This window comes from Bombus pascuorum, chromosome 3, assembly GCF_905332965.1.
Source record: "Bombus pascuorum chromosome 3, iyBomPasc1.1, whole genome shotgun sequence".
NCBI lineage: Eukaryota > Metazoa > Arthropoda > Insecta > Hymenoptera > Apidae > Bombus > Bombus pascuorum.
This window is the reverse complement of record NC_083490.1, coordinates 6015380-6026692: the sequence shown is the minus strand read 5'-3', so window position 1 is coordinate 6026692 and position 11313 is coordinate 6015380. Positions and strand designations below refer to the sequence as shown.

The 11313-nt window shown below is 30.3% G+C and overlaps 3 protein-coding genes across 11 annotated transcripts; 2 read left to right on the top strand and 1 right to left on the bottom strand.

Annotated features, from left to right (window-relative positions):
* Nucleotides 1–385: 385 nt before the first annotated feature.
* LOC132905196 (translocation protein SEC62) lies at nucleotides 386–3565 on the bottom strand. Its single transcript, XM_060956233.1, has 5 exons — nucleotides 3435–3565; nucleotides 2425–2871; nucleotides 1612–1959; nucleotides 1439–1542; nucleotides 386–1344 (listed from the first exon to the last, which is right to left on the bottom strand). Exons 1-5 carry the CDS (start codon nucleotides 3468–3470, stop codon nucleotides 1176–1178), a joined length of 1104 nt encoding a protein of 367 aa, XP_060812216.1. The 5' UTR covers nucleotides 3471–3565; the 3' UTR covers nucleotides 386–1175.
* Nucleotides 3566–3589: 24 nt separating this feature from the next.
* Nucleotides 3590–5212, top strand: LOC132905200 (mediator of RNA polymerase II transcription subunit 18). Of its 2 annotated transcripts, XM_060956238.1 has the most exons (3): nucleotides 3590–3608; nucleotides 4165–4509; nucleotides 4630–5212. In XM_060956238.1, the coding sequence occupies exons 2-3, from the start codon at nucleotides 4307–4309 to the stop codon at nucleotides 5075–5077; spliced, it is 651 nt and encodes a 216-aa protein (XP_060812221.1). In that variant the 5' UTR covers nucleotides 3590–3608; nucleotides 4165–4306; the 3' UTR covers nucleotides 5078–5212. The 2 variants fall into 2 exon arrangements, with proteins under 2 accessions (XP_060812221.1, XP_060812220.1); XM_060956237.1 differs by lacking the exon at nucleotides 3590–3608 and having other exon boundaries at nucleotides 4088–4509.
* Nucleotides 5213–5668: 456 nt separating this feature from the next.
* LOC132905201 (RNA-binding protein 1-like) lies at nucleotides 5669–11178 on the top strand. 8 transcript variants are annotated; one of them, XR_009657756.1, is made up of 8 exons: nucleotides 5669–5825; nucleotides 6519–6732; nucleotides 6910–6999; nucleotides 7559–7606; nucleotides 7742–7789; nucleotides 8899–9074; nucleotides 10159–10245; nucleotides 10578–11178. XR_009657756.1 is itself a non-coding variant. In XM_060956239.1 (7 exons), exons 2-7 carry the CDS (start codon nucleotides 6524–6526, stop codon nucleotides 10579–10581), a joined length of 486 nt encoding a protein of 161 aa, XP_060812222.1. In that variant the 5' UTR covers nucleotides 5669–5825; nucleotides 6519–6523; the 3' UTR covers nucleotides 10582–11178. The 8 variants fall into 8 exon arrangements, 7 of the variants coding, with proteins under 7 accessions (XP_060812222.1, XP_060812226.1, XP_060812225.1 ...); XM_060956239.1 differs by lacking the exon at nucleotides 8899–9074; XM_060956243.1 differs by lacking the exons at nucleotides 7559–7606; nucleotides 8899–9074.
* Nucleotides 11179–11313: the final 135 nt, after the last annotated feature.

Here is an 11313-nt window from a genome sequence, read left to right as displayed (position 1 = left end):
GTGAGAATATAAAAGTAACTTAAATATATTTTATCTTAATAATAAAACTGGTTGTAAAAGATGACTAAAACTTAGTTTTGCTGCGTTAAGTGCAAATCGATGCACTTAGAACAAATCCTTATATAAGCATAAGAGTATTAGAATCTTAATACAAATTATCTAAACGTTGATAACTAGCAATATTGAATGTGTATGACACAATCATGAAACCAAAGAAGTGTGAGTTGTAGATGTAACATGTTTATATATACATCCCATGTCTTTTTTTTGATAACAGTATATAAATTTCAGATCTTTTCACCATTTATTTCAATATAGCTAGAGTCACGATTTGCGCATCTACAATGATCAAGATGATTATTTTGTAATAATAATATAATAATCGTTACATTAATAATAGTAATAATTATTATCATTGGAATTTTTACATAAAAATACAAATTACAATTTGTTGTATGAAATCTGTAAAAGATCAGGTCCTGGCTCTGCCAAAAACAAACTCGCTAGCAGAGTGAACAATTGATTAAAATAAATTTATAGTCTTGTTCTTGGAGATTCTATTTATCAAGCACTGTACAGTTTTGAAACCTGAGAAAATCGTATTACTGAAATTTAAAATTCACTATTATCGTTTTGCGATATAAAATATCAAAAACGATTTCTAATCGATTCAGGAAAGCCTTGGACACCCACATCAACGTAATTGTACGTTTTAGTAAAAACTCTTGTAAGTAAAATTTACACACTTCAATAAATGATTATTAATAATGATTGAAATAAAAATACATATTTAACTGAAATTTCAAGATTGATATTTTTACAAAAGATCTTTTGTATAAAATACAGATGCGATTTCCTTGTTCAATTGGCTGTAATATTCTAAATGCAATGCAAAGATACGTATTATTATAAGCAATAAATGGATTGAGTTTGCTAAATTTGTATACCGTATTTCTATTAATATATGTACTGTATCTTCATTTTTACCTTGAATGATATTCAAAATTAGAATTTTTTTCAAAATAAATCGTACATATCCTCAAAAGTTAATAATTATACATAAATCCTTATGTATGAACCTGTATGCGATTTAGTCAAAATTGACAAGATTCAATTATTGATTATTGTGATAATTATTAAAGATAAATAAAAACTACTTATTGCCAATTCCTATTTTAGATCATCACAAAATCTCGACCTGTGTTAGATTTTTCACTTTCGGAGCCTTCACTACCCTCTTCTCCTCCTAATTCAGATGGAGGAAGCTTGTTTTCTTCGCTAGATAAAATTTCTTCAATTTGAGTATGTTCTTTAGATAATTCTTTAATACTAGACTTTTTCTCTCTGTAAAGGAAGTTTAAAATAAGTACAACATATTCATAATAACAAAAGCCTTGTAAGTCCGATATTTTTATATTATAATAAAATTTTATATTACAATTGTGTTGATGGTGCCTCTTCAGTATCAGAGTCTTTTTCTTTCTTTTTCTTTTTTCTACTAACTTTTTTGTCCCTTTCAGATGTGGAGTCATAATATTCATACTGGAAATATATTTATACATGCATTCATTGCATTTGTTAGATAATAAAAAATTAAAAGCTGATACATACTTGATAAAGTGGCCAGAATGAAGCAAAGAATCCGACATCTGCAGTTAAATTAGGCAAAAGCCAAAGATGGCATTTGCCAAGTGTTGGAACCCATAAAAGGCAAAATACAATTAATCTAATAAATGCTAATGCCAAAATGAATACAAGGAATCCAGCAGCTGCAACACTTATATAATATACACCATGACGGATTGATAATGGCCACAGTGGAAAGAGACAAACACCAACTGCACCTAAAACTACAAGGCCTCCAAAGAACCAGTAGTATATAGGAACTGTTTCATATATCCAAACATATGCATCGTTGCAGTCAACAAAATATTGTTCCATATGCATTTCCAAACGTACCTACATTAATTAATAACTTTTTAAATTAATTACTTTTCTGTATCTTTTAACATTTATTCCTTTCAGCACTAGGATTCTTGATAATGTATATGCACTGTTCATTAAACATTTAATCTGATAGTATTTTGGTTGAATCAAGTATTTACCTTTTGAAGAGTGCATTTGAAATTATTTTGATACTATGCTATAAAATACTCAATGAAATAAAATAACATAAAATAAAGCAAGTAATAACATTGAAATAAGATATTATATGGAAACCTATGTAAGTAATAGCAAATATGACTTTAAAATAAGATATATACACAAATTCATGATGCATACTGCAGTTTTATATAAGTACATACATATAGATTGATTATATATGAATTCATAGCACCGAAAGGGTAATTAATAACAACGTGTCTATAAAAAAAGTGAACATATCACTAAATAAATAAACTATTACTTTCGTTTAAAATTTACCTTTGGCTTTTTCTTCTTTTCTTCAGTTTTACTTTCATTATCTTTTTCACCTGTTGCATCTTTATTTTCTTTAGCCTCTTCCTTCTCTTTTTCAGTAGATTTTTTTTCTTTTTTGTTTTCTTTTACCTTTTTCTTTATTCCACGTATTTTATATAATTCTCCTTCAGAGATTACTACCTTTTTTGCTCGATGAAAGAATTTATGTCTTAACATCAAATCTAGAAATCTTGTAACCTGTTCACGTGTTTCAAATTTAGTTTTACTCCATGGTGACTTTTCCAATAAAGCATCAACTGCACGAGTGCCAGTAAAATATTCGACATTGTGATTTCTATCAAATTTTGTTTTTTTCGATGGTACATTGTTACGGATCCATTTAGCCACTGCATATTCTTCCTTAGATGGTTTTGCAGGGGCAATTTCATCATCTATGCTTGATATTTCTTGCTACAAAAGATTAAAGCTTAATTTTTTACATTTCCATGGTACTTTGTAAATATTTCTTTAAATACATATAAATTATAGAACTAGAAATAGATTTCATTATAAATTAAAAATGTTTTATTTTTTTATGCAAAACATTAAATTCAATTGTAATTCTTTATGCCGTACAAAAAACAGAACAGTCAAAGTTTAGACGGTACAGATGGTAATTCGCATATACCGGAATACAATTAAAACGATTTTCAAACATCTATGTAAAGAAACCCCATAATGTAAATAATAAGTTTCCACGAAGAACGAAATAAAGTAGTTTATTAAGGAATAATTGAATCATATAATTAAAGTTAATTCACGAATTTTGAATAGAATGAAAATGATTTGTTTGCTACGTCATCCGTTGGATTATGTTACAACACTTATCCATATTGCCACGTGGTTTGAGCTGATAAAATAAAATGAATTTAACATCAAACGAAATACTATACTTTCAGTCACCAAATAAACACCACAATTTATATATACTCTTAAATAATATTGTAATAATTGCAGCCATATGTGATGCTTACATCCTTGCGCTTCTTGCTTTTCCTACGTTCCGCCATGTTGTAAATTCCGTTTTGCGCTTGCGTGTTCAACTTTATCTACCCATCAACAAACGTGGCATGTGCTTCTGCGTAACATGCTAACTGTAGTAGCCGGCTATTTAAATATGTACGCATATTGTTTGTTTTAAGAAAACGGTATAACTAGTTTTTTAAATGCATTAGTAACCTAATTTCTTCTAATTGTAATAACACTATGGTTATCAGTATTTCATATTATATTTTATAATGTTTAATAATTTTTATGTATTTTATAATTTTACTTCAATACATCTGTTTATAAATTATGGACGCATTTTGTCGACATAATTATTATAGAAAAAACTGTTCTCAATAAAAATTTGAGTAATTTACATTTCTTGTTCTTAGCCTTTTGATACATATTCGTATACAAAAATATATACACATATATGTAATATTAAATTAATGACGGAGAAATTCAGATTATTACAAATATTTCAAAACTATGAGTTTCATTAGTAAAATAATGATAGGAGTGGAACAAAAAAGTGAAAGAATTAAATACAGATTATTAATATACATATAACAGCATGCATGTATTTCTAAAAAATAAAACTGTTTTTTCTATTTCTATACCGCTATAATTCTGTGTGAAGTTAGCTGTTTATGAATTGAAAATTTTATGAACAGCTGTTACATGGAATAATATTTGCAATTGCATTATATGTATTAGATTATGTATTGAGAATTATTACTAATAAGAGTAATAAGCATTGAAGTTTTACATTAATCTATAAAAGTGAACATCTGTCAAACACTTTTCTATTCTGCAAAGACGAGAGATTTATTTTCAAGAAAAATTTCTAACCTTAAAAATGAGTGCACCAATAAGTACAGCAATGGATAATTTAACAGCTGCAATTAGATCTAATATTATTCCAAATCAAGAATATTTATTGCAAGGATCTGTGTTAGACAGTGCTGTAGAAGTATTGCTTCATAGATTACGTGGTTTATGTGATAATGTAGATACTGGACCAGAAACCTTTAATGATCATGAAATGTGTTTTAGCATCAGGTATACAAAATAATTTTACGAATATTATTTTGTTTATGAATCTACTTAATGCTTAATTCTTTAATTAGATTATGAATCTACTTAATTAATTAAGTCATTACTTAATGCTTTATATTTTAGAGGAGCTGAACAACCATTACTTTTACGTGTAAGAAGAGCATTAGATTATCAAGATATGCCATGGCAATTACGTTATATCGGTCAACCTGAATTGGGTGACAAATCAAGACCTACAATCGTTAGAAGTAGCTTAGATATAGCAACTAGTAATACTGTTGTTGACTTTTTAACAGAACTTGGATGTAGGCTAGATTTTGAGTATATTGCACGTGGTTATATGTTTCGTAAGGGTAGAATGAAGGTTACAGTTTCCAAAATATTTAAGATGGGACAACAAGGAAAACTACCTGAAAGTGTGGAAGCAATATCTCAAAGTTATCTAGTGGAATTGAGTGTTTTAGCACCTAGTGGCCAAGATGCAATAGCTGAAGATATGAGAATTTTTGCAGAACAATTGAAACCCTTGGTACAGCTTGAAAAAATTGACTACAAAAGATTTGTTCATTAATATAAAAATTATAAACCAGTATTGAATTTCAAATTATATTTGTGTAAGTTTTCCTGTAGAATTGTATATATAAGGAAATTTTTTATAATTTAAACTATACAAGAAATAAAAATTGTTATATTTTCTATAATTAAATTATTATTCTTATATATTTTTACGTGTGACCTACACCATAAATTTAATTATTGTGTAGAGTAACATATATACGTATGATACGAGAAGAAACATGCACATTATATGAGTACATAGATATTCTATTGTTTATATAAAGTGAATCAATACAGAGTATTTATCGATTTTCATGAAAAATTATATGGCACTATCGTTTTTTTAAAATAAATAATTAAAAGCTTTCTTTGGTTATAAATGTACGTTATTGTTTAATGTATTAATTTTATTGCATAATATTTACAAGTAATCTATAATTAAAATATGAATAAATATTTTAGATTTGTATAAACAATCTAAATATTACTCAAACAAATTAATATTTTTTAAGTACAGGATAGTAAACATTTAAAAAACATAATCATTGAATATTAATACGAGATGCTAAAGTAGAAATAAACTATAATTTGACTAGGAAGTAGAAAGCAATATACACTAATGCCATCTTAGAAAGGAGGCCACGGAAGAAGATTAACGCTACATACGCCACCATTTTGTGGACATTTCTACTTGTGCAGTACGAGCGAACGGTTGTGTATTACGAGACTACGAAATCCTCTGAATTAACGTATACATTTAAGTAAGTAAAATATAATATTTTATAGAAAATAGATATGCACTTGTTTATTTGTACTTAGTTTTGAAAATATTACGCGAAAATAAGAAAATTGCTTCGAAAATTCTATGGCGTCAGTTTTTGTTCCGACAAATCCTAAAATCTTTTTGTAATATTTATACATTTATGCGAATAAAATCGAAAATAGAATAATATTTGTATATAGTAATAATATTTCAAATAACATACGAGATCTACATTCCTGAATAAATTCCAAAATAATTAGTCCTCGTTACTGCAGTAAATTGAGAACACAACATGGCGGTATACCGACTTTCCCTTTTCAGTATAATCGACTAAGTTTTGTGACTGACTCGATTGTAGATTATTGAGGTTATTATATAAGATTAACTTGATTATGAAGCAGACACATGCAAAATACATACCGTTTTTCAGCTGTAGATATTGTATACAGCAGTATTATTTTCGTCACCGGTCGATATTTTTTTAGTATAGGTAAACTGACAGTGGGTGTCGATTTATTCTCATAGGCAATTGAATTCGATAATAGGTCCATCAAGGACACACTACCTATTTATATGAAATACTTCAATTTTCAACACATACGTACTTAAACTATTTATTCGTTAATCAAAACTTCTGTTGATAATTTGAAATTTATTTTGTTATTAATAAAAGAAAATTTGTTCTTTATAGACGCAATGTCACGTTATCGTGAATGGGATCCTTCATGTAAAGTTTACGTTGGTAATTTAGGAAACAGTGCTAGTAAACATGAAATTGAAAGTGCATTCAGTAAATATGGTCCACTCAGAAATGTTTGGGTTGCAAGAAAACCACCTGGTTTTGCATTTGTAGAATTTGAAGACCCACGAGATGCAGAAGATGCAGTTAGAGGGTTAGATGGAACGTAAGTGTTATGTAGTAATTATTGTATATATATATATATATATATACACACACACATACACACATATCTTACTATATATATGGTTGTATATTGTATATATATATATAATTCATATGCAATAACAATTTTATGAATTTTAATAATAAAAATCATTTTGTATTTTTTATTATTTTTCAGACGCTGTTGTGGTACCAGAGTGAGAGTAGAAATGTCCTCAGGAAGAAGTAGACGTGGAGGTGGAAGGAGATCAGGTCCAAGATATTCCAGGTAAGAAATCTTAAAATATTGAATATCCATGTTTTACAGCAACATTTGAGCTGCTGCAGATGACTAAGTGTCTCACCAAGTAGGTATTACAGTGCAGTTATGAAATAAGAATGTCAAGAAATGATGCACGGGTTTCGGTGAATTTTTTTATGCACAGAGGATGTAAATTGTTTTTTTTTTTTTTAATTATTTTATATAGGAATGCAGATAGAATATATTATATACTATATTTATTTGATATTATCGCTCTTCTGGCTAGTACTCTTATGCAAATTGCAAATTAAAGATTTAATGAATTGTAATGGTAATTGAAGAAAAAGTTTCTTTGAGCATCATAAAATATTTTTATATAAAATGTGAAAATTTACGAGGTTAGTCGAAGAGCAACCAAATACACTGCATGGGAAACCTAAACGGGAGATGCTAGGGTAATTTTTAGTTATGGCAGAGGTAGCGATATCATATATAGCTCATTTTTTTCCCCATTGTAATCTCCTTGTGAATATGCTTAGCGAACAACAGGATTCACATACCATATATCTTTTTGACAAACTTATAGGTCCAGATCTTGCAGTCCCCGAAGGAGATCACTGGGTCGTTATCCAAGGTAAGATTTTCCTAGCCCTGTTAACCACAATTTTCAGGTGCGAGTAGACAAAAGAAAGAAATCAAAGCGAAACATGGCGATTGGCAACATATGAGCAGTCTGAAACATACAATAGTTTTTCTTAATTTTTTTTAGGTCCTGGTCAAGAAGTCCACGCAGATCGCCGATAAGCCGATATTCTAGGTAATCCCCTCATGTTTCATAATTTTATCAAATTTTCAGGGCCTTACCAAGAACAGCCAATCTACAAATTGCAAGTAGGTATTTACAAGTACCGCTTGTATTGTGATCATCGCAATTTTGCACGCAGAATCACAATATATCATATAAAACATAGAATAATTCTGATCGAAATGTATTGAACACTGAGAATTGCGCAATTGTCACGATCGGCGGTCAAATATTGTTAATTGATTGGCATAAGTTGGAGAGGACAGGACTAAAAGAATAGATAGGCTGAGGACGAAGAAATAACTTAGAAAACTGAAAAAAGATAATCAAAAATTTGAGGTCCAGAATTAGTTGGCAACTACGATGCTAGTTTGGTGCATAAAAAGAAGCACCGGTGGCAGATAAAAGTAAATCATAGCGGTGTCTGGTGTTAATTTTACAATTACAACAATTTGTTTCTAGTGCTTATTGTGGTCTTATTATAGTATCTTATGAATTTTATTTTGTAAATGCTTGGAATTAAGTTATTTGGTATTTGAAACTATGATTTTAACAATGCATAGAAATTATGTAATAAGCAATCGCAGTTGATCATTTTATTTGAAAAATTTTGTTATCTATTCAGGTACCAAATTAAGTAGAAGTTACACATCCAATTTAATTAAATAGTTCGTTATATAGTAAAAGATTTTGATATTAAAATTCATTAATGTGCAAATATCTCTTGCACTTCGTATTTGAATCACATTTATTTATCGTACACGCATTGACGCAGTTTTTAATTGTTCTTATTACTTTTGGTGTATTAGTTGTACAAAGTTGAATTTTATTATTTTTTGTTAAAATACGGTTTCTTAGTATACTGCGCACCATGCGTTGCGATAAGTATATAACGGATAATTTGATACATCCATCATATAAATTTAATCAGATCAGTTGCAAGTAGAGTCTTTTGTACGCATTAGAGTGGGCAGTCTAGGATAATCGTAACGATAATATCACTGACGAGTGATACATGTGCAATTTTGTGAATTTGGATTAAGGAAAAAAGTCGTGTATACCAATAGTGGCCAGGAGTATGATAACTTTGATGGTTATATTGCTAAAACTGACGTTTGCAGATTCTACCAGCGTCAGCTCCTAGCTCTGCTCGTCTCCCCGCCACTACTACTACTACTGCTACTACTACTACTACAGCCACCGTGAAAAAAAGTCTAGCAATCAAAACTGAACAAAAAAAAAGCCTGCCTGCCCACTAACTTCCCAACCAGTCACCATCAGTCACCACCAGTCACCGGTAGGAGCCAAGTCGTCCGTCAGTTGACAGTCCGATGCTGTCCGTCAGTCCGTCTGTTCCCCTTCAAAAAGACTTCTTCGGGCTACCTCAACCTCTAGCGGCTAGGAGCATCGTGAATCCATCGAACAGCCGACGCGATATGAACGAATACTTCTGTCAAAATCTCGGCGCGTCAGTCCGTCCGTCCGTCCCAACTTCTACTACTACTACTACTACTGCTACTACTACTACTCGTCAACCATCACGTTAAACTTAGCCGACAACGCGACCGCCACTTCTCTTCGACTGAGCAAAGCAAAATGATCACCACCTACACACCATCCCACCACCACCCAACCAAGTACCACCACCACCAACCACCACTACATGTTCACAGTTGTCTGGTATTTCACCGATTTTCAAAGATTTTTTATCTTTTTTTTTTATTTTTTTTTGTCTAATTGATGGTGTCATGTTCTCTGCAGTCCAATGACAGTTTCTATTAATTAATTATGTTTATTCAACAGATTTTTAGCAAACAGAATAGAAGACACTGGTTAATATTTCTTTTTAATTATTTTAGTGATATGTTGGTACACATTGGACTAGGGAACTGCCGCCTGTTACATAATATGTATTTATCAAGATATATATTTACATATATATCTGTAACAGTTGTAAAAATTTATTTTAACTAAATTAATCCTACTTTCGTTTATTGGTTTCTCATTATTGGTGAGATGTCATTTTGTATTAATTATTGTGTCTAACTAGTTTTATCACCCCTTAGGCAAATAGGAATTAGCCAGTCCTAATTCTATTACGGTTGCCTTGCGATCATTTTCGTACCTATGTGTTCAACGCACGACGTTCTGTTTCGTCTCATACATCATCTAATACAACTACGTTTAATTTTATATTATAATATTTTGGAGGAATATAGAGCATGATTTAGATGCGATCTTAGGTGGCATATATCTCAGAAAGTTAATACCATCTTAATGATAATGACACAAAACTTGAGACAAAATAGAACGCCGTGTATTAATAAATTGTTTTCCAAACTTTAATAAAAGTGGTATAAAATGCTTTTTTAATATTTTAGGTCAAGATCCCGTAGTCCTCGCAGGAGATCACTGAGCCGTAGCCGTAGCCGAGACCGCCGTTCTCGTTCGGATTCCCGTGACAGACGGTACTAATATTACCACAAATTAAAAAAACAAACCAGAAAGAATATATGTGTAGAAAAGAAGCAGAGATCGAATCTTGCATTTCCATCATAAAGAAAATTGTCATCGTATGTGTTTTTCTACTGTTCAACATGGAAGAAAGATGAAAGAAACTCATGAATTTATAGCATTTCCAGTACTTCTTAACTAAACAAAGTTTTAGTGTTGCAAGAATTCGTCTGTTCTATTCTCTTTACAATGAAATTCCCGGTTTCCAGTGCAAAAAAGCAATGTAGTGAATTTACATTGGGGATCAAGTGTATATTTTCTAAATGTTTTTTCTATTTACTTACAGTTAGGTGCTAAAAGTGTTTGAGAGAACGGATCGACTAAATGTGCCGGATGGAAGATAAAGAAAACCGATTTTATATGTACATAAAAAAGATAATCGTTACCACGCGTACATATTCTATCGAAGCAATGATAATACGAGTAAAAGACATTCATAAGAGATATAAAATAATACACGTACATAATGTTTAGAATTTAAGTTGTTAACACTTTGTACACGCATAAAACGTTGCTTATATGCGTAAAACTTAATTAGACATATTTATCCAGGCGTGTGTAGTCGGTTTCACATGCACGACACATTTTCACAGACGCATACACATTATGTATACAAAGGTATTTTACACGCAACAAAATTATTTGTGATGTAAGCTATCGAGTACGATAAATCTCTTACGGAATGTACCCATTGCTTCAAAGTGTACGGGTGAGACAAAAAGAATTCGGTTGCAATTGAGGACAATTATCACGACAAGCATAACAGTGAGACGTTTTTCATGTGAACAAGTTCATGAAGAAATAGAAGGAACGGCCGTTTTATGTTGTATTAATTATTTTGTACTCTTACGAATTTAAGACTAAAATAAAAATGTATGGTATAATTATTTTGGCTTTCCTATTGCAAATAGCAGTTTGATGTTCATTAATAGAAAATAATAAAGTATCGAAGTAATAGTACATCGGAGTCGTATATTTCATATTTCTTATCCCATTAATATTCAGTTAAAAAAGAAATTATC